The sequence below is a fragment of the Notothenia rossii genome (assembly GCF_949606895.1).
Source record: "Notothenia rossii genome assembly, chromosome: 7".
Lineage (NCBI taxonomy): Eukaryota > Metazoa > Chordata > Actinopteri > Perciformes > Nototheniidae > Notothenia > Notothenia rossii.
In genome coordinates this window covers 54,376,867-54,401,458 of record NC_136905.1, presented here as the reverse complement: position 1 = coordinate 54,401,458, position 24,592 = coordinate 54,376,867, and the positions used below count along the sequence as shown (strand labels likewise).

Here is a 24,592-nt window from a genome sequence, read left to right as displayed (position 1 = left end):
AGTTTTTTTTAGTTTTTTGAAGGTGGTGAGGTCGGTGCAGTCTCTGATGGGTTGTGGGAGTGAGTTCCAGAGGGAGGGGGCAGCGACGGAGAAGGCTCTGTCCCCCCAGGTCCGGTGATTGATGTGGGTGGGGATGGATAGGAGGTTGGCTTCTGATGAGCGGAGGCGGCGGGAAGGGGTGTGGTGGTGCAGCAAGTCTGTGAGGTAGGGGGGGGCCTGATTGTTGAGGGCTTTGTGAGTAATGAGGAGGACTTTGAAGTTGATTCTTTGACGGACGGGGAGCCAGTGGAGGTTCTGGAGGATGGGAGTGATGTGGTCTTGGGAGCGGGTGTGGGTGAGGAGGCGGGCAGCAGAGTTCTGGATATGTTGGAGTTTATTGAGGAGGTTGGATGGTATGCCATAGAGGATGCTATTGCAGTAGTCGAGTCGTGAAGTGATGAATGCATGAATCAGGATTTCAGCAGCAGAGGAGGAGAGTGATGGGCGGAGATGGGCAATGTTTTTGAGGTGGAAAAAGGCGTTCCTGGTGATGTGATTGATGTGGTGGTTGAATTTGAGCTGACTGTCGATGATGACTCGGAGGTTGCGGATGTGATGGGGGGGGGATAGAGTGTGGCTGTCAATGGTGAAGTTGAAATTATGGATGGCTTTGATATGGGATGGGGGGCCGATGATGATGATGTCTGATTTGGCACTGTTCAGTTGGAGATAGTTTGTTTGCATCCATGCTTTTATTTCTGAGAGACAGTTGGTGAGTGGAGTGTGTTGTGGGGGTGATGGTTTTTTTTTAGATATAAAGTTGGATGTCATCGGCGTAGCAGTGAAATTGAAGGTTGTGGCGACAAATTATTTTGCCAAGGGGGAGCATGTAGAGGATGAAGAGGAGGGGGCCAAACACCGAACCCTGGGGGACGCCTTGGGACAGAGGAAAAGTGGAGGAGGTGCAGTTATTGATGTTGATAAACTGATGTCTGTCGGTGAGGTAGGATTTCAGCCAGGAGAGTGCAGTGTCAGTGATGTTGAGTGATGATTCGAGGAGGGACAGCAGGATGGTGTGGTTGATGGTGTCGAATACTGCGGTGAGGTCGAGGAGGATGAGGATGTTCAGGTTGCGGGAGTCAGAGGAGAGGAGGAGATCGTTTGTGATTTTCAGAAGAGCTGTTTCTGTGCTGTGTTTTAATCGGAAACCGGATTGAAATGGCTCAAAGAGGTCATTGGAGCTGAGGTGGGATTTAAGTTGTGAGGCAGTGACACGTTCAAGTATTTTTGACAGAAAGGGGAGATTTGAGATGGGCCGGAAGTTGGACATGATGTCAGGTGTGAGTCCAGGTCTTTTGAGAATGGGTGTGACAGCAGCCAGTTTGAGAGAGGGGGGAACTGTTCCAGATCTGAGGGAGGAGTTAATGATGGTGGCGATGAGCTGGGACATGGCAGGGAGGCTCTCTTTAACAAATTTGGAGGGCATTGGGTCAAGTGTGCAGGTGGAGTTAATTCGAGTCATGAAGTGGTACAGTTGCATGGGGGTCACAGGGGAGAAGTGGGACAGGGGCTGTGAGGTGAAGGGGGGGGGAGCCAGGAGGGGAGGTGGGGGGTGCTGATGAGGGTGTCAGATTGCTGTAAATGTTGCTGATTTTGGTTTGGAAAAACGAGAGGAAGGAGTTGCACTGTTCGGTGGTGAAGGACGAGGTGGCGTTGTCACAGGGTTTGAGAAGTTTGCTGATGGTGGAGGAGAGACGCTTGGGGTTGCTGGAGCCAGACTAAATGAGTTGTGAGTAGTAATTAGACCGGGCTGCTTTGAGTGCGTTACTGTACTGCTGGAGATAGTCTTTGTTGATTTGAAGATGGACTGTTAGTGTGGTTTTCTTGTGTAGGCGTTCAAGTTGACATTTCCTTGATTTCATTTGGCGGAGTTTGGGGGTATACCAAGGGGCGGAGTGTATAAGAGACATTTTTTGTTTTTGTGGGGGCCAGTTCATTGAGACAGAAGGAGAGGGTGCTGTTATAATAGTCCACAAGTTCAGATGGGTTTTCAGAAAGTGGGGGGGGGGGAGACAGACATCTTGCAGGTAATGGAGGCAGTGATTGCTGAAGGTGAGATGGATTTGAGATTTTTGTAGGTTATTGTGCATTTTTGCTTTTGGGCAGGGATGGGGATGTTGATGTCCATGATGATGGCCAGGTGATCAGAGATGTGGAGATTGAGGCTGGACAGATGATTGATGGTGAGACCAGTGGAGCAGACCAAGTACAGGATGTGACCACAGCTGTGTGTTGGGAAGTTGATGTGTTGAGAGAAGTTGCAGCAATGAAGGGTTTCCTTAAATTCAGAGGCATTGCAGGTCGGGTCGTCAACATGAATGTTAAAATCCCCTAAGAGGAGAAGAGATGGGGATATGGCAGAAAGCTGAGTGAGAATGTCAGAGAGGTCGGAGGGAAAGGAGGGGTTTGGCTTCGGGGGACGGTAGATGATGGCTGTGACCAGGGGAGTGGGACCAGAGTTTGAAGATCAGGTGTTCAAATGAAGAAACATCAGGGATGGGGATTATGGTAGCTTTTATTTCCTTTCTGATAATAGCAGCTATACCACCACCCCGCCGCCCTTGTGGGCGAGGTTTGTCAATGTATGTGAATCCTGCTGGGGCGATTTGATTTAAAGAAAAATAGTCCAGGGGTATCTGTCTCACTCCGGTATGAAACTGGTGTTGCAATATATCAGATCAGAATGATCAGATGCTCTGAAGGCTCTCCTTCCTCATGATGGCCAAAGAGAGTAACAAAATATTCACCTAGGACATAATAAATACACAGAGCTCACAAAATAAACAGATGTCCATGTTCTGATTGCTATACAGTACAATAGAGTTTGAACAAGTTCAGCTCCAGGCAGCTACTGCACATAGATGTATCTTCCAGAGGAGCAGATCTGCCTTCACCAGCAGGTCTGCAGACAGGATTTGTTCTAAAAACCTCTCCAAGCCCCTCTTCCTTCCAGAACCATGAGTCCAGAGCTCAAGAATTTTCATCATTAGTGAGGAAAGTGTCTGCTGAACGCCTTGATCAAGACTTCATGCGGGAGGTGTGAACATGTGAGCTCCAGCAGTTAGGAAACTGCAACTCTCTCTGCTGGGGGGGGGCGGGGGGGGGGGGTCACTTTATGGCTACTAGTGTTGGTCTGATTGATTCCATCAGTCTTTCCTTTAAATGTTTGTTATTTCTCACAGTAGTGAAGGATGTGCTTCTCTATAGAGCTACATCCTCTGTGGGCAGCCATGTGTTTCAGTGACTTCCTGTTTCTGCTTCAGTTGGCGATCACTGAGCCTGTAGTTAGTTCAGATCCCTGTGTTTATCTCTGACAGAGTGCCCATACTCTGCCTCTTTATGTTCTACTGTTTGTTTCTCCAAGCTTTGCATGCTGTGCAGCTCTTCGGAAGACGTGGTTACAATCTTTTGTTCCTGTGTCAACGCCCTCAGGGTTATTTTGTATATTGTAAATTGCATGATTTATTTTATTTGAGTTCCAAGTTGGATGAAATTGCTCACTGCTTCTTTATGACTGGCTTACATCATCTCAGTGGGTTGATTCATAGTCTCTCTTTTCTGTTTTAGTGTTTAGGGGGGGGGATTGTCAACAGTGACAGCACTGAATTAGGAGGGGGTCCATTTTACACGTGTAGAGCTGAACAGGAGGTGAATCTGTCATGGTTCCAGTTTTTGGTTTCCTCTTTTATTTTGAAAAGTCTTGCACCTGTTCCCTATCAGGTATTTTTCTGTTAAATTAAAATAATAGGAAAGTCGATAACTCAAAAAAACAGGAAACAGATCAACCAAAAAATGGGATTATGACAGAGATGTCTCCAAGTTCCTTCTCTGAATCCCCTCAATGAACATATACCGACCTATAGCTCTGCAGAGACCCTCATCTGATTGGTCAGGGTTATTCAGCTTTACTGGCAGTGTGTGTGTGTGTGTGGGGGGGGGGGGGGGAGTTAAAAGAGAAAGGTAAAGCAATATTTAAGTACGAACATAAATTACTAATAAGAAGAACATTGTTTGAATGGCTTTTCAAGCAGACTCAGGAAGATGTACTACAACAAGCCGACTTCAGAGGCTGGGATCAAACCAGCAACCCTCTGATTAGTAGATAAGCACATTTTATTTTATTTGTATTATAGCATGAAGGGACTACAAATGCATGTTGTGACGTTCTTTCACAGATCTGTTTACTTTTGTCTCTGCAAACTGAATGTGTTTCGTTGCTGTGACACATTGGTCAGGCTGTCACAGGGTGTTGTTGAAACAGCATTTCTACCCCCCTGACTCACAGCTGCACGACATCACCCCCCACCCCCACCCCACCCACTGCTCTGTCGCCGAGCAAAAGGTGTGCAGAGCAGAAATCTTTCCTATAGTTCACATCTGGATGTTTGTGTATCATTTCTTCCGTTCCTCTGCCTGAATAAGGGTTACAATCATGGTTCAGCGTGGACACTCCAGGAATGCACAGAGAGAGAGGGATGGACGGAGATATGATACTTGTGGCTGGAGTGTGTTGTGTGAGAATGGCTCTAAATGCTTTCTAGTATGTCATTATGAGCTATTCTAAATGGACCAGCATGCCAAGACCAATAAATCTAGTGGAGATTATACTCAGAAGTATCACAGTACATTGACTCTGTTACAGAGAAGCTGCAGCTCAGGATGCAGCGCTGCACTGAGATGCTTCATAAATCTGTTTTATTTTTCATTCACTGGCTTCTTTCAAATGTGTTATTGAAAGTCAAACAGTGACCCTAAAAGACTTACATACAGCACTACACTACTGCATCACAATGAAATGGCAATGCCAGAATATAAAGTAAGAAGAACACATTCAGAAAATATTTTATTTGCAAATATGTTTTTTTATGTTGGCATCAGACAGAGTAAATGCACAGAGACCGATCTTCTTTCTGCGGTTGATATGACCGCAAATGATCCTCCTTAGCAACGGTCATGTTATGCCTAGCAGCGGTGTGTTAGCGAGAATGAACAACCTCTGAGATGTCCAATTGACCAATCAGAAATGAATATTCCTAATAAGGCTCACATGCTTGCTTGCAACCACTGGTGGAACGTAAGCACATCTACTCGAGTTCTGTATTTCAGTATACTGTTATGTTACTTGTACTTTACTTGAGTATTTACTTTTTATGCTACTACATACTTTAACTCTACTACAATTTGGAAGCACCACTGTCCATTTATATGAGAAGAGTAGTAGTTACTTTGGAGATATATATTATTAATACAAAATATTAATAAACTGGATTAAGATTTACCTTGCAGAAAAAAAGCCATTCTGCATAATCAGTACTTTTATATTTTGAACTTCAAGTATATTTGATGCTACTACATTTTGACTTTAACTTAAGTGGTATTACAACTTGATAGTGAGCACTTCTTCCACCTGCTAAACATGAAAATGATAGCATTCTGATTGTGAGCGTGTTAGCACGCTGATGTTAGCATTTAGCTCAAAGCCCTGTTGTGTGCTAGCTGCTAGTATAGCTTCAGACCCAGTTGGTTTATGCTATCAAATAATAACTTCCTACGACATGTTCACCGAGCTTTCTGATGGAATATAGTTATAGTGTATTTGTCTAGTTATGCTCTGATCAAAGGCTCCAGATTGTTCCAGGTGGATTTGAATAATTTCGCAACAACTTAAAAACATCCTGTTCTTTAATTAGCAATATTGCCAATTTAGTGACTCAGAGGAATTTCTGGACACACACTGACTGATAATTTATGACCAACAAGACCAGATCATATTTCAGTTTACAACACTTAGCTTATTCAAACAGTAGTTTGAAAGATTATGGTCATTCTTTTGCTCATCTAAGTGAGGACTTTTACCGATTAATACCCTTAATGTTACCATGTTAAGTGTGTGTCTGTGTAAGTATTTACATCCAGTTAAATCTAATATTTGATCAGATGTTTATAATCTCTGACGATATATTTGTCTGTGTTCCACAGCTCCACAAATGAAAGAGAAGAGAGACACTGACCCAGATGACGAGTTAGGCCATGGAGGGCTCCAACCGACATGAAGATTTGTCTGTTTTGTTACATTTTAGTAGAATGCATGTCTTAAAATCTTCCTGTGGACATGCATGTTGAAGGTGGCGTGAGTGTCAGCGGGTAGTGATGGTGCTCAACATGTCTGAGGAGGAAGTGACCAACTGTACCATCAACCATAAAGTCCACCAGTACGTCTTCTCCAGTGTGTACATTCTGGTGCTCACGGTAAGTGTGTGTGCATCTTGAATACCTCCACACAAAAATGTTAAGGTGTGTGAATACTTAATAAAAGCGCACAAGTAACCGTTGAGGTCTTAAACTGACATTTCCTCCTTGAATTCACCAATGTGCACGCTTTGATGATGTCTGTACGTTTTAGCATTAGCTGTTTTTTTATTTGTCAGCACTGTAATAGAATTAGGACAAATGTTGCACTTACTGTAGCCTTAGCACTCTGTAGATTACTCTGTGTTTCGGTCACTTAGTTAGCGGTCCCTAGTGAAATACAGGCGGGGAAATCCAAGCATCATTTGAAATGTTATACGGCAGCTGTTTGCGAAGGTGAAGTTTATCATCAAATTTAAACACAAACTCATTTAGAACATTTTATCAATAAGTCCTAAAACCCGGAAAGGATTGAACATTTTGGCTCTACCCGATTGTTAAATCAATGTTTTCTTTTGGTTTGATGCTTTAAATAGATCTTAAGAGCTTTTCTACAAAGTCGTTTTGTTCTAAAACAAATACTCCACTGGTGGATGTCTGAACCTCCAATGTGTCATAAAAACGGCTGTTGCTATCAAGTGACAAAATAAATAAAGTAATCACGACAAACACTACCTGCCTTAAGCCTAGCGGTGTGAATTCATGTGACTGTGATGTAGTTCGTTTATAGGCTAACGTTAGATATTTACTTCTGGCTTTTGCATTTATGCTTCACAAATCCAAAAGTGGTGTTAATATGTGGAGATTATCATGCTGATCAGAATGTCTAAGTATCGTAAATGTGTGTTTGCCACAGATCAGGGAACCCTTGTGATGCTAACTTCTGGGGTTAGCCTGAACAACTGTCAGCACTGCACCACTCCCATGCACACAATGCCTTTTTAGAAACGTTCCACAATATACCTTACCTTTCTGTAAGTGTTTTGTAACCTTAACGGAACTTGCAATACTCTTACTACATGTTAAATATAACCTTGACATGTGCAGATGTTGGACAACAAAAGCCTGAATTTGACAATTGTAGGCATTGGGCTCATAAACGTTGGTAATATGTCAGAATCACCCAACCTCAACGTTCTTGTTTAGTTGTGTGAGCAGAAGGGACGTTTTCTAAGCATGCTGCATTGTAGGAAGAACATAACTAGTGTCAGAGAATAAAATAATCACAATAATTTGTCTTCCTAATCCCAGGTTGGTGTTCCCTCCAACATCTACTCTCTGTACCACGCTGCTGTGCAGCTGAAGCAGAAGAACGAGCTGGGAGTTTATCTGATGAACCTGACCGTGTCTGATCTGTTGTACCTGGCATCCTTACCATTGTGGCTGCAGTACTTCTTCCAGGTAAAGTGAAACCCTGCATGTACAATGCAAATACAAAATTGTGTAGCAGTTCATTTCGATTTGCTTTTATTCCCTTTTCACCTACTGTACCTACATACAGAGACTATAGTTTCTGTATATGAATTACAAAAACGCGTTACTGTAATAATATTATTTTTGGCGGTAACGGAGTAGTGTAACGCGTTACTTTTATAATTCAGTAATCACACTACAGTTACTAACATTGCCCCGACACGTGTTACTTCGCTACTTTTATAAAATCAGTCATAATCACACTGACAGACAAGAGGGGTTTCCGCCGCAGGTTTATATGTACGTAATCTGCGCGACTTGAGCGTCCACATCTCCACGTGCAGTGCTGCATAAACATGGCTGAGTCAGCGATAACTTTCGAGGGGTGGAGGTATGTCCATTATTTTGAGTTCGTCCGAAGAATAGACAGGAATGTGACGGTGAGGTGCAAACTGTGTCCAGGCCAGAAGCTGTTATCCACTGCTGTAAACACCACGTCAAACCTCAACAAACACCTGCAAAGAACACATGCTAAGCTGTCTTGCAAGCTTGTTGTGCTAGGCTGGTAGCCTATTTTATTAAAGAGCATATAAAAAGAAAGACTTATGTTATGTCTTCCTTATTGCAATAGTAATTGGGGGTGCAAGTGGAGTCTCGCAGAGGCAAAACTGTGGCGCGCCTACACTGTAGGTGCGCCGCAGTCTGCGTGATCTGCCTGTAGGGAAGGGCGGGCCGACCCTGCGAGTAAAGTAACGAGTAAAGTAACGAGTCTACTTTATGTAGAGAGTAACGAAGTAGTGTAATATATTACTTTTTTTTAAAGTAATATGTAATATATTACTTTTATTTAGTAACGACCCCATCTCTGGTTGCTGTTTACAGGATGATGACTGGAGCCACAGAGAGTGGTTGTGTCAGCTCTGTGGTTTCCTGCTCTATGAGAACATCTACATCAGCATCGGTTTCCTGTGCTGTATCAGCCTGGATCGCTACTTGGCTGTGGTCTACCCTTTAAGGTAATTACGGTTTGGTATGATACAAATATAGCTGCAGGTCTCTGCCAATGTAACATTAATCTTCTCTTAAGATTTAACCTTTAACCATAGTTCCTGTGTGCTACAATCAATCAATCAATACGTCTATTAACCTGTGCTCTTCTCCTTCCTTTGTCTCCAGGTTCACCTCCCTCCGCTCCATGCGTACAGCGTGGCTGGTAAGCTCCTTCATCTGGCTGAAGGAGATCGCTGTGGGTGTGGTCTTCTTCCGCCATAAAGAACTGAGCAAAGACATCAAGAACCAATCGGTGTGCTTCGAGCACTACCCCATGCAGCCGTGGGAGTATCCCATCAACTATTATCGCTTCACTATTGGCTTCATGTTTCCTCTGGCTATTTTATCGGTATGATAACTGTTTTACTACTCTAATGTTTATCACAAGAGTGAACTGGTTTATTTAAATAACACTACTGAGTTAGAGGTAGACCTTTATTGTTAGGGTGAGTGAAGCAGACAGGACCCAAATGCAGAATAAATAGGAAAAAAAACCTTTATTTCAAGGTCTTTAAGGAACAAAACAAAACACTACTTCTCGGTGGGGGTCTCAGGCCGATGACCCCGGGGCAAGGCAGAGTTCAAAAAGGGGCGAAGGCCACAGCGGGCGAACTCAGGAGGCCGGGCATGAGGGCAAAGGCAGCGGCTAGAAGAGTCAGGGGGCCGGGCCCGAGGGCGAGGACCGCGGTCGGGAAAGTCAGGGGGCCGGGCTCAAGGGCGCAGACCGCGGCACTCAGGGGGCCGGGCCCGAGGGCGAGGATCGCGGCCGGGAAAGTCAAGGGACCGGGCTCAAGGGCGAAGACCGCGGCTGGGGAACTCAGGGGGTCGTAAACGAGACCCTGGACGGAGCAAGGGCTGGTGTCGATGGGACCCGAAACAGGACAGGACACGGTGTTGGCAGGAAACCCGGCGGAGCAGGCGTCGATGGAACCCCCAACGGAACAGGACATGGGGTTGGCAGGACCCCCGGCAGAAGAGTATTCAGCGGGGCCTCCAACGGCACAGGACAGAGGGTTGGCAGGACCCTCGGCAGAAGAGCATTCGGCGGGACCCCCAAATAGGGCTGGGCGATATATCGAGTTTACACGATACATCGTGGATTGCACTACATGCGATGTCGTAAATGACCACATCGTGAACATCGAGTATTATGTTGTCAAATCAGTTTCCCGCCGCGGCCAAAATGAGCTTTCCTTTCTCCCTCATAGACACAGTCACACACGCAGGCACACACGCAGGCCCCGCCCAACTTGCACACAAACATTACACACACGCACAGTGACAGAGAAGCATTTGTTTGAGGAGAGCGAAAGAAAGGTTAGCTAGTTTAAACCTTAGCACAACATGTTAATTTAAAGAAGGAACGACTATGGAAGATAGAGGTGCTGAGGCTGACGAACTTGTTCAAAAAAAGAACAGCACTGGGTCCGTCATTTGGCGTTGGTTTGGTTACCATAAGGATGACGTTTCTCAAACAACGGTAATCTGTAAAATATGCAGCAAATACGTTGCCGCCAAAGGTAGTAGTACCTCAAATTTGTTCCAACATCTAAAAATCCATCATCCACTACAAAATGAAGAGTGTGTAAAACTCAGAATGTCAATATCTGGTCCCACACAAACGCACGCCTAAGCAACCAGCCAAGATACAAATGACTCTGGCTTCTTCTTTTTTGAAATCAGTCCCGTATGACAAAAAAAGTTAAAAATGGATTGAAATCACGGCTGCAGTGACTCAAAACATTGCCAAAGACATGGCCCCAGTCAGTGTAGTAGAAAAACCGGGTTTTCAAAATCTCGTGAAGACACTTGACCCAAAGTATAACTTGCCTGGTCGAAAATATATTTGCGGAGAAAGCTCTGCCAGCCTTGTACGTAGAAGTGAGAGAAAAAGTGACAAACCAGCTTACAAATGTGACCCACTTCTCTTACGACTACAGATTTGTGGTCCAATAGATCCTGTGAGCCATATCTCAGCTTGACCGTTTATTACGTCGACAACTGGGGGTTGAAGAGTGCATGCTTCCAAACGTCCTTTTTCCCGGAGGATCACACAGGCGAGATAATAGCGCAAGATTTACAAGAGGCTCTCCTGTCATGGAACTTACCAGAGGCTCGTCAGGTGTGTATCACCACAGATAACGGGAGTAACATCGTCAAAGCTGTGAGCCTCAATAAGTGGAAAAGACTGCAATGTTTTGGCCACCGGCTGCACCTCGCAATTGGTGAGTAGGCTGTCTGTCTGGCTGTTTTATTTTTTTAATATCAGCGATGTTACAACAGCCTGCTAGTAAACACTAAGAATACTTCATAACGTTTTGTGCAATTAATATACATGATGCAACCACACACTATTTGGCCTAAGTTGATTTAAAATCGGACTGAGATTTAGGACTGATTAGTAAAAACATGACTCTGCAAAGGTTTTTTCTTTCTGTATTAGTGTCAGTAGATTAACCTACTCAGTCATGGTAATTATTTGTGGTATTTTGTAACCATTTATTTAATAAAAATGTTAAGCATTCTCAGTTAACTTTTTTGTTATTACATGTGCCTGTGACTTTTGCACTGTTCTGTATTTAAAAAATATTTGCCAAAAATATTATGGGTGCCAACTCCATGCTGCTTGACTGAATTGTTGGATTTCTGTTTCTTTTTCTATATTGTCAGAGAGAAGCATGAAAGACTCCCGCATCGATCGTGCTGTTGGTGTTTGTAAGAAGGTAGTGAGCAGTTTCTCATTCAGCTGAAAAAGAGGAGAGATCTTGGCAAAGCACAGCAAGAGCTAAACTTACCTGCACACCAGCTGATCAGTGAGTCTTCTACCAGGTGGGGCTCCCGAGCCAAAATGATTGAGCGAGTGCTGGAGCAGGAGCGAGCTATCTCACAAGTCTTGGCCGCAGACAAAAAAACAAGGCATCTGGTTCTGACCTGGCAAGACCTGGAAGTCCTTGAATCAGTGCTCAAGGCCCTAAAACCCCTCCTGGAATTCACTGACGTGTTATCAGGGGAAGACTATGTTACAGTGTCTTATGTAAAGCCTGTGCTTAATCTCTTCCACTCCAGCATCTTGGCAATTCAGGAGGATGACACTGCACTTACTCAGTCCATCAAAGTCTCCATCCTGGATTATCTGAGGGAGAAATTTGATGACCCTGCCACCAACGACCTGCTGGACATGGCTGGCTTAGTGGACCCCAGGTTCAAAACAAGATACATAGCGGAAGACAAGCTAGAGGAAACCAAGTGCAGAGCCATATCAGAGATGGAGGCAATGCTGTCTGAGTCTCACCAGGGTACAGCTGAGTCATCTGCTTCACAACATCAAGCACCAGCAGTATCAGGGCCACCAAAAAAGGAAACCCTTTGAAGCTTCTTCAAAAGGGCAACAACATCCTCTGCCACATCATCAAATAGAGAGCGGATTGAAACAGAGTTGTCTGCCTACTTGCAATCTGTCGATGCTGACAGTGAATCAGATCCCCTGCAGTGGCGGAAGACCCATGAGGAAATGTTCCCAAACTTGAAAAAAGTGGCAAAAAAAGTATCTGTGTATGCCCGCCACCAGTTCTCCATCGGAACGATTATTCAGTACCTGTGGGAATATCGTTACATGCCATCGAGCATCTCTCAAACCCGACACAGTTGATCGACTTGTGTTTTTGGCACAAAACCTGTAGATAAGCAGTTAGTACTAACTGAAGACATGAAACAATCTTGCACAAAATACAGCTATATTTTTGAATATAGTTTTTGACCAAACCAGTTTGACATCATCCACTGGTTTGTTGATTTAAAAGAAAAGATGCACTTTGATTTAAAATGTCTAAAAAGTCATTTTATTTATGTTACATTAAAATGTCCAGTGACATGCACAAAGAGTGCACTTTAATTTATTATTTTATTATTGCACTTTCAATATGTTTTGATATATATAAGGGTTTCTGCGCTTTTTCATTGAGCTCTGTTTTTGCCCATAGAAATAGGCAACAGTATGTATGTAGGCCTACATTTATTTTAATATGTATTGAATAAATACTATTTAGTTCAACTCAACTTTATGATTTACCGTACATTTGTCTCATTTGACATTCCCTTTTTTCTAAGTATATATTTTTTGTGTCTTGGTTAAAATCGTTTTAATAGAAACCACTAATGAAGTCAGTATAAATAACAATGGTTTAATGCAGACATATGTTGCAGGGACTACTAGAATCATCATACTGGCGTGACTGTAAACATCAAGGGGTTAAATAAAAAAATATATATATGTGTTTTAGAGGACATTTCAGAATATCGCGATATATATATATCGTGTATCGCGATATAGTCAGTAAATATCGCGATATAATTTAGAGACCATATCGCCCAGCCCTAACCCCAAGGGGAAAAGACATAGGGTTGGCAGGACCCCCGGCCGAAGAGTCGTCGGCGGGAACCCCAACGGGACAGGACATGGAGTTGGTAGGACCCCCGGCAGAACAGTCGTCGGCGGGACCCCCAACGGAACAGGACATGGAGTTGGCAGGACCCCCGGCAGAAGAGTAGTCGGCGGGGCCTCCAACGGCACAGGACAAAGGATTGGCAGGACCCCCGGCAGAAGAGCAGTCGGCGGGACCCCCAACGGGACAGGACACAGGGTTGGCAGGACCCCCGGCAGAAGAGTAGTCGGCGGGACCCCCAACGGGACAGGACATAGGGTTGCCAGGACCCCCGGCAGAAAAGTAGTCGTCGGGACCCCCAACGGGAAAGGACATAGAGTTGGCAGGACCCCCAGCGGAACCTCCAACGGCTCTTGAGTAGGGTCTAGAGAAGGGACTTGAGTAGGGACTGGAGAGGGAACTCGAGAGGGGACCTGAGAATCTTGGGAAAATAACAAATGGCATATTATTAGCAAAATTAAGCTTGCTTTCTTCTCAAGATCTGCCTTCAGCAAGGTGATCTTGGGAAAAGGAATATAACTGAAGTCCTAATGTCCAAGCTAATTTTTACTGGACACATATACATTCCAAAACGACTAAAACCGCCTTATGTAATAAAAAAATGAATTAATTATCCAAGGTTGCTTTGTCTCTATTTAATTTACCATACAAACCAATGTTCCTATCTACAGAAATGCAAACCCATGTAAAAAGAAGTTGTTGAAAAACACGTGTTAGGTTTTTTAGAGAGGACGAAGACAGGATTATGATATGTAAATGTTTATCTTGACCCTGATGCTGTCCAGATCAGCTACCTGTGTGTTCTGCGCGCCGTGGGTCGGAGCGCCGGGACGCAGCCGGATCAGAAGACCAGGATCAGGCAGCTGGTCGGCAGCACCATCCTCATCTTCCTCGTCTGCTTCTCCCCCTACCACGTCTTCCTGTTGGTACGCACCATGCTGGAGCGAGACTGCAACTTCATTATAGGTACAGTTTATTTTTTGCAAAGTAATCCAGTAACGTTTTTGCCGAAACAGACTAACTTTGGTCTGTTTTCCTATTTTTCAGGAATATTTAACTACTACCACCTGTCATTGTTGCTGACCAGTCTGAACTGTGTGGCGGACCCTGCTCTGTACTGCTTCGTGAGCGAGAGCGCCCGCCGTGGCCTGTACAGAGTCGTTTTCAGGCCTATTGGTAGGATACTGTGTTGCTGCTGCCGCTGTGGCAACGCCAGCCCCAGCAACCCCCCCACAGACTCCAACGAGGTCGCCACCGACGAGAACAACGGACATCCAACGGTGATGCTGCTCACACACACAAAGACGCCCAACAACTTAGAAAAAGAAACTTCCAGCAAAAAGACGATTTTAATCACACAGACGGGAGAAAAAACGACTATAAGCTTAGTTGTGTGATAGCCGTGAATGAGCAGAGCCAAAAGACCAAAGAGATTGAAAAGAACTCTATGTAAATCAATCCGAGAGCAATCAGAGACCTTAGAGGCCGAACAGCAGAGGCCCTAATGAAAGCCTGCTGCCCACCCAAATCGGTTTACACCCCCCCAATGGCCTTGGACTGAAAGCATTTTTCTTCTTCTCTCTCTGGGGCAATTTTACTGAGCTTTGATACAACAGTATGTGAGAGCTCAACATGAATCTGACGGCCAATTTGCCTCTCTACTGGAGTTGTACTCAATTACCTTGAATGAATTGGGCATTTCCGTAGCAAACCCTTAAGCTGGTACGCAGTAAAACGGCTTTACGCTGATGTTAACCTTGTGTTTCTATGGAGAGTGCGATGCCGCCCGACTAGGTGGAATAGCTATACTTGGAGTCGATACCATACAATTACCATAACGTAACTTGAAAACAAAAAGTGCCATGTGCAACCACAATAGATCAGATAACTCTAACTTTCATTCCAGTCTAGTCCGCAGGCTCTGTAAGGGTTTGCATTTCACTTTTGCTTTGTGTGTAAAAGTGGCCTGAAGTGTATCTTTAGGCAAGGTCTCATTGACAGTTGAGTAGAAAGATATCATTGTACAGTTTGTCATGCACCCTGACCAGGGTTGGACAACATTATTAATCTTGGGAAATATGTCACTGAGGCATGGATTCATGTCCAATACGTTTTTTTTAATCTTTCACAGAAAAGTGTCTGATGGCAGGGTCATGTGGGACTTTGGAAATGCCACAGTGTCCCGATTCAGTTCTGAGAATGGCGGCTAAACTTTAGCTTTTTATATAAATATATACGTATATGAACTATATATTAAAGTTGTCTACAAACACGACATATATCTAAGGCTACCAACCTCCTACTTCTTCCTCTTACCAACATTCATTGACATGAGACTTAAGCATGAATTTGCATTGGTGTAGGAATCTTAAGCTTTAAAGCAATACTGTGTGGCTTTTTCAGCTAATGTGGCCCACAATTGTCAAAAAAGGGAAAATGGAAAAAGAAGAGAGAAGAGTCCATCAAGTCTGCAAACTGACAGGACTGTCTGTTACATAGCATAGCTAGTGTGTAACACCATTACAGTGTTGTTAACATTAGCCAGCAGGTAAAGCTTTGGGAGCAGAACCACTTACTGTATGTAAATGTGCAAGAGTCTTATAAATGTTTTGTATGTGTAACTTTGTTTCTCTTTTCAGAAGTTACACAGTCTTGCTTTAACACAGTAATGTCTTTTTACTGGATTGGACTTCCCTTTTTTGTTGTTTCAGAAGACCAACGCTAACTTCAACGTTTTTATTACCATACATTTGTTTTGAACAAGTGCTCCTATAAACATTGGTCAACTTCTTCTTCTCCCTTCTAATCTGGGATCAGTGAGTCTCCTACCAGGTGGGGCTCCCGAGCCAAAATGATTGAGCGAGTGCTGGAGCAGGAGCGAGCTATCTCACAAGTCTTGGCCGCAGACAAAAAAACAAGGCATCTGGTTCTGACCTGGCAAGACCTGGAAGTAATCTAATCTCTAACCTTAACCCATTAAACAAATTATCACAAACTAATCTCCTCAACAAGTTTGACCCCGACTTCCTCCCGTAATTTACCATGAACTGCATAGCAGTGAAAAGGCAAAGAAAGCAACTCACTGGAGACCATGGACACCACTGTAAAGGCACACCTATTTCATCATAAATGTTCTGCACTCGTTTTGTGTAGTGAAGATGGAAGAACCACCACTCTAGGAACAGTTAGTGCTTACAGTATGATAGCTCAGCAACAATACGTATATATGTATGGCACACTTTATACAGAGGGGAATCACAGCACTTCTCTGCAAAGTGTCAAAAAAGTGTCTGACTTCATGCCAACAATTCAGAAATCATCAAAACTAAGCTTATATGAATCAGATAAAAAAACTCTGATTTCCCTCACCAGTTTGCATGCATTTCTTTTTTACGGCACCACACGTGTGTTTTTGTTATATTTGACACACATTATAAGTGTGTGTGTGTCAAACTGTGAGAGAACTCCTGCTATCGTTTTTGTTGTTTGTGTTAGTGTGTTTTTGATTGTACGTATACATGTGAGTGTGTGTGTTAATCTTGGCAGTATAATCCTGGCAGCTGCTTCCGTCCAACAGGAAGCCACAGAGAACTTGGGTCGTGCTGGGGTAAAGGTGATGGTTGAAAAGGCGATGAGGAGAACAGGAATACAAAACAGAAGCATGGAAAGCAGAGACTGTTCAAACTGGCCCTTTTTTTGGCTTTAAAACCTGAGCTTCCTGATCCATGGGAAAAAACCTGGAAGTAATGAGATGAGAAAATCTGGTGGACCTAATATTATACTATATTGGAATGATAGCTTCTATACAGTTTGTAACTTTAAAGTGAGCCTTTGCAGAGGTGGGAGAATTACTGTGCAGATTGGTCCATTTCAGAATAATATATATGATATGTTTTATAATGATTGATCATTAAAGTGTTCTCAAAGCTGGTAAAGGTGCAGCTAGTTTGAATGACTTTGTATACTGCAGGGTAGCTTGTGAATTTACTCCAGGTGGAACTAAAGCCTGATTCAACACTTGATTATATTTCACATCATTCATCCACATCTGTAGAGTAACTAACGGTATTAAATACATGGAGTAACCATTCACCTCTGAATTGTAGTGGAGTAGAAGTACAAAGTAGTAAAACATTAAAATACTCAAGTAAACTATCTCCAAATTGTACTTAAGTACAGTACTTGAGTAAATGTAGTTACTTCCCACCTCTGAGCCTTTGTAACTTTTCCTACTCTCCCGTTTTACAATGAGGCATCACGAGGTGATGTCACAACCAGGGCTCTCGACTAACTTTTTTCACCATCCTCCCGGAACCGTCCCAAAATACAATCTAAGCCGTCCCGAAATTAATGTGGACCGTCCCAAATTTAAAATATTAGTTTTTCTACTACTTATCATTAGTTAAAATCATTCAAAGTGACCTTTAACATAAATAAAACATCATACAAATCATTAGATGATAATTCATCAACCTTTTTATTTGAGTAAATCAGTCAATCACATGACAAAGGCCAAATATATTTAAACAAACACACAAACGAGAAAATTACTAATATTGAATCAAATCAAGTCCCATCCAATTATCAAAAAAAATCCAACACTCTGTCCTGAAGACAGAACCCAGAGTAACCACTAACCAGGAGGACAGTCTGTAACACAGTGGAGACCTTTACAAACTGCCCCGCCCCCTCGCACACAGACGGGAGAGAGAGATCTCGTCTGGATTGGAAAGCTCGAAAATACATCATAGACGCATGTTGTAGTCTTATTGCATATTAGAAACGGAGCTGGATAAACTAAAACTGCGATATAATGTTTATGTAGCAATACTACATATGACATATATTTTTTAAATGTCTCCAGTACCGATAAAAAGTCAGATAACGTCGGAGCTTAACGTTACCACTGTCTTCAATAATTCCGGCCCGGGCGGAGCCCGTTTAATACCGGGGCTCGGTACCCATCCATACATGGGGAGAGGCGCAGCATATTGCTAAGGACTAAATACGATGGAGGGTTCTCATCTCAGCCTTATTACCCATAGGGGATGAAGTGGAGTAAGTAAATAAAGAGGCCGGCGCTCCAGGGTCTGGTTCTGCTGTGCGTTTTTGTGATGTAACGGTAAAACATTTCAGAATTCCTCCACGGGATACCATTGTCATTTTACATCACTCAACCCGCGAAATACACACACTCAGTACATAGCCTACTGTAGATAGACCCGCGAATTTGCGGGCCAGGAATTCGCGGGCACAGCCAGCTGTGCGGCTGGCTGACAGCACATGGGCACAGCTTACGTATGTGTATGTGTGTATGTGTGTGTGTGTGTGTGTGTGTGTGTGTGTGTGTGTGTGTGTGTGTGTGTCTGTCTGTCTGTCTGTCTGTGTGTGTGTGTGTGTGTGTGTGTTTCGCGGGTTGCTAAATGTTTTGTGTGTTTATGTTGACAAGGAGGTTTAATAATTGTGTGCTACACACAACGTGCAGTCGATTTCATTTTCATCGCCGTTTGTAGTAGAGTTGGCAGGGTATTTTTATTTTAACTCTCGTCCCAAATTCGTCCCAAAATTATTTGTTATCCTCCCTGACACTATTTTTTTCGGCCCCGGGACGACGGGACGTCCTTAAGCTCGAGCCCTGGTCACAACACATTTCCAAGATGGAGATGAAGTAGATGAAGAGGATTATTAACCTTACCTGAGTTGTTAAAGGACATCACTAAAACAAGTTAAGTGTTCCACAGAGAGGAAAGGGAAAGCATGTATCCTGAAGTGTTAACATTTCATTTGAATACATAATGTAAAGTAGCCTAAGTTTAGAGAAGGTGAACAAATGTACTATTAATAATGATTAACCTATTCATATCAACACAATTATATAAAATAATAATATTAATGTTAAATACAAATATAAATTATATTAATTAGTATGATTTAACTTCCATTAAAGGTCCCACCATATGCTTTTCTGGTTATTACCCGTCCCCTTGTGTGTTATGAAGGTTTTTCTGCATGTAAACGGTCTGCAAAGTCACAAACCCTCAAAGCACACCCTGTACACACACACACACACACACACACACACACACACACACACACACACACACACACACACACACACACACACACACACACACACACACACACACACACACACACACACACACACACACACACACACACACACACACACACACACACACACACACACACACACACACACACACACACACACACACACACACACACACACACACACACACACACACACACTCTGCTGAGCTCTGCTGAGCACCCAGGAAACAACACCAGTAATCCACCTCACACCACTGTCTGCTCCTCGAGCCCCACAGGGCAGAGCAGCGACCCCCGCAACGTCCCACCAACACGTCACCCAGACCCCACGCAGCTGTTACATTACATTTCACTTGTTAGACGCTTTTATCAAAAGCGACTTACGTACTCAATATTGTGGGCAATCCCCACAGGAGCCATTTGGGGTGTAGTGTCTTGCCCAGGGACACAATGACATGCTGACTGCCGCATATCCGAACACCAACGCACAACCCACTACACCACACGCCTCCCCTGTTTATCTGTTTGTCATTTTCTGGTTGCTAACAAACGCCATTGTAAAACATAAACAAGCACAGTGGGCTCATAGGGAGGGGGGGCAGGAGCTCCAACAAGGCGTGTAGGACAGAGAGTGAATACACATACTAAACAGAGATGCTGTATGAGAAATCAATGTGAGTTTGGAACATTGAACAATGTAAATCTATTCTAGTAGACCTCAAAAATGGAATTATGATCAGTAGAATTGGCCAAGACATGGGACCTTTAAGTCCACCCAATTGGGCACCAACTTAAAGGGGACCTATCATGCAAAATGCACTTTTGTACGTCTTTTATACATGAATATGTGTCCCCGGTGTGTCAGGGAACTCACCAAGTGTCAGAAAACACAACCCTCTCTCTTTTCCTTCATACCGAAATCTCTAAAAACGGGGCTGCAACGGATCTGATACAGACTCATACAGATTTGAAATTGTTCTGACGTCAGAAACGGGGTGCTCCGCCTATATGGGCAACTCTCCACCTATCAGGGGAATGAGAGGTTGCGTGGCATGGTAACAGCATGGTAACATGACGCTCGTGCCTCGCCCCCTTCCTTTGCAGGGGGGCGTGGTCAGCTGCAGCTCATTTGCCACAGAATCAGCCCTTGCAAAGACAGGGCTGGAATACAGCAAATAGAGCGAAATGAGGCTTGGCTAAAATGCATGATCTGTTTGGTATTTTGAAAATAAAACTTCACATGTTTTATATAGATATGGCCCTACAATATATTATTCAAATATAGCATGATAGGTCCACTTTAAAGGTGGGGTAGGTAAGTTTCAGAAACCGGCTCGAGTGCACTAAAATTTGAAAGTACACAGCCAAAAAGAATCCGCCCCTTCCTTCAGACTTCCTTACAGAGCACCTCCTCCGCGAGAGCAGGCTGCAGTAACGTTACATATCAGGCAAAGCTAAACACATCTAGGTTAGCAATACTACACAGCCAAAGCAACTCCGATATTGACTCTGGTTTGACTTCTCCTAGTTTCCACTTTCTTTTTGTTCTTAATTTGCTCCGTTACATTTTTTTTTGCGATCAGTAGACGATGTTGAACCTAACTCTGCCATGGTGAAAGTGGCCGCCTGTTGCTGGCGAGTCATTGAAGTACTGCTGCAATGCACGCCCAATGACGGCACGCCCAATGAGGGCACGAGATACATTTGTGCGTGCACGAGATGGAAGGCTGACAGACAGGCCGGTAATCCAATTGGATTGGTTGGTTGTAGTTTTTACTGTATTACGGGTTCCACAGATGACATTTTTTTATGGATTTTTTGTCAAAGCACTTAAGATATTCATTGCTATCGGGATGTTAAGAGCATTCCATGGAATATAACAAAAAGCGTATCTCGAGCCGGTTCCTGAAACTTACCTACCCCACCTTTAAGTAAATAGCCAGTTAGTGTAATCTTATTAAATATTTTCATAAAGTGTACACTATGAATTAGGAAAAGGTGTTAATAATTTCATGAATACCTCTAAACAACATTACAGAATGAATAGCTTGTAAAGTATAAAGGACTTCGGGATTCTTTTCCAAAGGTTGTCAGAAATCCTTTGCAAAATGTCTGTAACCATCAGCCACATATTCCATAAAGCACATAGCCTATTAAGAAGATCATGAAGGACAATTCAAATCTCTAAACTAAGCAGTGACCACTTAACATTACCCTATAGTACTTTACAGCATATCACACAATACAGCTCAGTGAATATTAAACTAACTAACACATGTTCCAACACTTAGAGGTTGTATACTTGCTTAGACTTGGTTAAGCCAATGAAGAGCGAGGTTACTTAGCTTTGATAGCTTAGCTGGCAAGCCCTGAAATGGTTAAAAGTGTGTGGCGTAATGCCATGTTTAGTGTGTTTTTGCTTGTTAGTGCTTATCTTGCAGAATACAATTAGCTCTTTGCTTTCTGTTTGTTGCTTTATTGTGTAGACTGGACAGCTGTTTGCCATCTTGGTTGTTGTGTTAGCAGTGCTGGCTAACAGGAAGTATGCTAAGTTGTTGCTTTTCTGCTCCATGTGATATTACACCAATTTTAAAATCCTTGCATTGGCTCTCCATTCATTTTAGAATAGATTTTAAGGTCCTGGTTATTACATATAGAGCCATGCGTGGAAATGCACCGGAATATATATGTGACCTTCAACATCCTTACATTGCCAGTAAGTCACGTAGGACTTCAGACCAGGGCCTACTGTCTGTCCCACGGTCTCGTCTAAAAACAAAAGGTGACTGTGTCTTTCAGGTGGTTGCTCCAACACTGTGGAACTCTCTCCCTATAGCCATCTGCTCTGCAGTCTCCGTAGAAGCTTTTAAAAAACTACTGAAGACCTACCTTTTGGCTTTTAATTTGAAATGTGTGTGATGTGTTTATTATGTGTGTTCCTTTCTGGACTCCACGTGGTCTGTGTTATGTTTTTTTGTTGACCTTAAAAATGTCTGCCTCATGTGGTTATTGTATTAATGTTTATGTGGTCTTAATTTTAAATGTTGTTCTTAGTTGTGAAGCACTTTGTGAAATTATATTTCTGTGAAAGGTGAAATAAATAAACGTATTAATATTATTATTTTCTGCAATTACCAACAAAAAGAGACATTCCATCAACACTTCTAAGATTGGTACATTTATCCATTGCAATCAATGATAAGAACCATGGAACCCAGGCAATGACCGTCAAAAAACTCAGGTAACTGATCATCTTAACCGCTTAGCCTTTCCCCAATGCCTCCATACACTTCCCATTAATGAACTTTTCACCTGACCTCACCCAGACAAAACGAAATTATTAAAAAAAAGAAACCGGGCGCATACCACACAGCCCTGCTGGAAAGCCGACACGACACATTCAACACAGAAAAGATCTACCGGACCACAGCAAACTCATCTCTGAAAACTGGTGCCAACAACTTAATTAGAAATACACATAAACCAAACCCAATACACACAACCACAGTGGATGTTTGCTGGAACTATATACTTGTAAACAGCTAGTTTCCTGACAGACACACAGCGTTGAGACCGGTCAGGTAGAGACCGGTCTAAGGTCAGCACCGCTGCTGACTCGCTGTTTGAGGGCTTGATAGCCCACTCCCCCTCCACACCGCTCCACACTCGTTGGTTTGGAACAGGACTTAAAGACCCAGTGAAGTGCATGTTTTTGCACCAAAATGAAATGGCAGTTTCATTCCTTACATATCATTGTGCCTGTTCATGGCTAAAATAATTTTTAATAATTCATAATTAATGAATTAATGAATTATTAATTTTGCCGTCTGAGCCTAACGGAAGTTGCAGACGATAGTGGCGGTGACGTCACAAGATGTACCCAGTTGCGATTGTAAACATGGCAGAGACTTTGGAAAGTGATACTAGTCTGAGAGAAATGATTGATTTGGACAGCTTTTCGGACAGGATAGATGAGGAAAGTGATCAATTTGGTGCACTTTGAGGGCAACATTAAGAGATTTATGGATACAGATCTCAACACTCATATGAAACATATATTTCAATAATCAAAAAACATTGGAAGGATTTCTTAACCTATTTTATACAACTAATATTACATAGATGGAAATATTTGTTTACATAGATGACCAAACCCACTGAGATAACTTAGGCTACAGTTAGTGCTGTGTACCTGGACTCACATTCAGGTTCAGGTCCGGACTCAAGTCCAGAGGTTCAGGTTCAGGTCCGGACTTATAAGTCCGGACTTGTGTCAAGTTGTGTGAGTAACTAAAGTGAACTTATTGTGAGCTAATTATCAATTGAAAATAAACTCATAATCAACTCAAATTCAAACTCGTCAGGTTTATTGTGCCCCCTTCCAACTTGTGTCTACACCATGTCTTTTCTAGAACTCTCCATGTGTTACTAACTACACAACACAACTACATACATAGTGATGTACATACAAGACTCAATAAGAGTACAAGTCTATGTGTTCTTGTTCAAGAACAACAGCATATTGACATTGTCTGGGTGAAGTGTTGCTCTTTCGGCAGACACTATATCACCATACATACAAAGGAGTTAGCTTAGCTACACTACCAAATATGGCAACCAGCATCCCACGCTGTCAGTGTCCACTATTTCTAAGCCAGCTTCCCTTGACGTCACACAGATCTCGCGAGCAGTTGCGATATTTTGCGAGACTTCGTGAGCTCAGTAATGGCCGCCATATCAGAAGCCAAAACAATGTTTTTCGTCTTTTCTCAGCGCAAATTTCTCGATCTATGGAAGGTTTTAGATGGTTTAGAACACAAAAGGAGAATATACGTAAGTACCGGTTCCCGACGTTCCGGTTTTAACCGGACTTGAACCGAAACTTTTTACAAGTCCAGTACCGGTTCGGCGTACCGGTACGCAGCACTAGCTACAGTTTACCTCCCTGAGCTGACGTTATCTCTCTCAGTTCCACAGGAGAGCACTCTCCCTCTCCTTATTGTTGAAACAGCTAATCTCCGTTAGCTCCGAGCTAGCAACAGATGCTAACGACAACCCTGTAACTCTCTCAGTCTCTCTTTCTCTCTCTCTCGAATCGACCAGTGGCCTTTATTTATCATGATCAATCAAATAATCTACGAAACAATGACACCAGCCAGGCTCACCTTCATCTTTTGGGAACAGAAACATCGCCACTTCGGCAGACTTGACATTACTACAGCCAGCGGCAATGCATCGTTTCCCCTGTGTTTTTCATCCCTCTTTCTTCACTGTCGCCTCCATTGTCAGGTTTTCTCGATTGGCAATCACTTCCAGTCGACTCCGACACACTTTCCAGGAAAATACTAGCTCAAAAACGTTGAGAAATTCGACTTTGAAAAAGAGAA

At 43.2% G+C, this 24,592-nt stretch overlaps 1 protein-coding gene across 1 annotated transcript in view; it reads left to right on the top strand.

Moving 5' to 3' along the window:
• The window catches only part of gpr68 (G protein-coupled receptor 68), a 28,743-nt gene extending 5,188 nt beyond the window's left edge, over positions 1-23,555 (top strand). The window contains exons 2-7 of the mRNA XM_079691736.1: positions 6,019-6,288; positions 7,480-7,629; positions 8,524-8,657; positions 8,818-9,040; positions 13,919-14,099; positions 14,181-23,555. Of these exons, the coding sequence (XP_079547862.1) occupies positions 6,190-6,288; positions 7,480-7,629; positions 8,524-8,657; positions 8,818-9,040; positions 13,919-14,099; positions 14,181-14,530 (1,137 nt within the window). The 5' untranslated portion in view covers positions 6,019-6,189 and the 3' untranslated portion in view covers positions 14,531-23,555. The remainder of the gene's footprint in view (positions 1-6,018; positions 6,289-7,479; positions 7,630-8,523; positions 8,658-8,817; positions 9,041-13,918; positions 14,100-14,180) is intronic.
• The last annotated feature ends 1,037 nt before the right edge of the window (positions 23,556-24,592 follow it).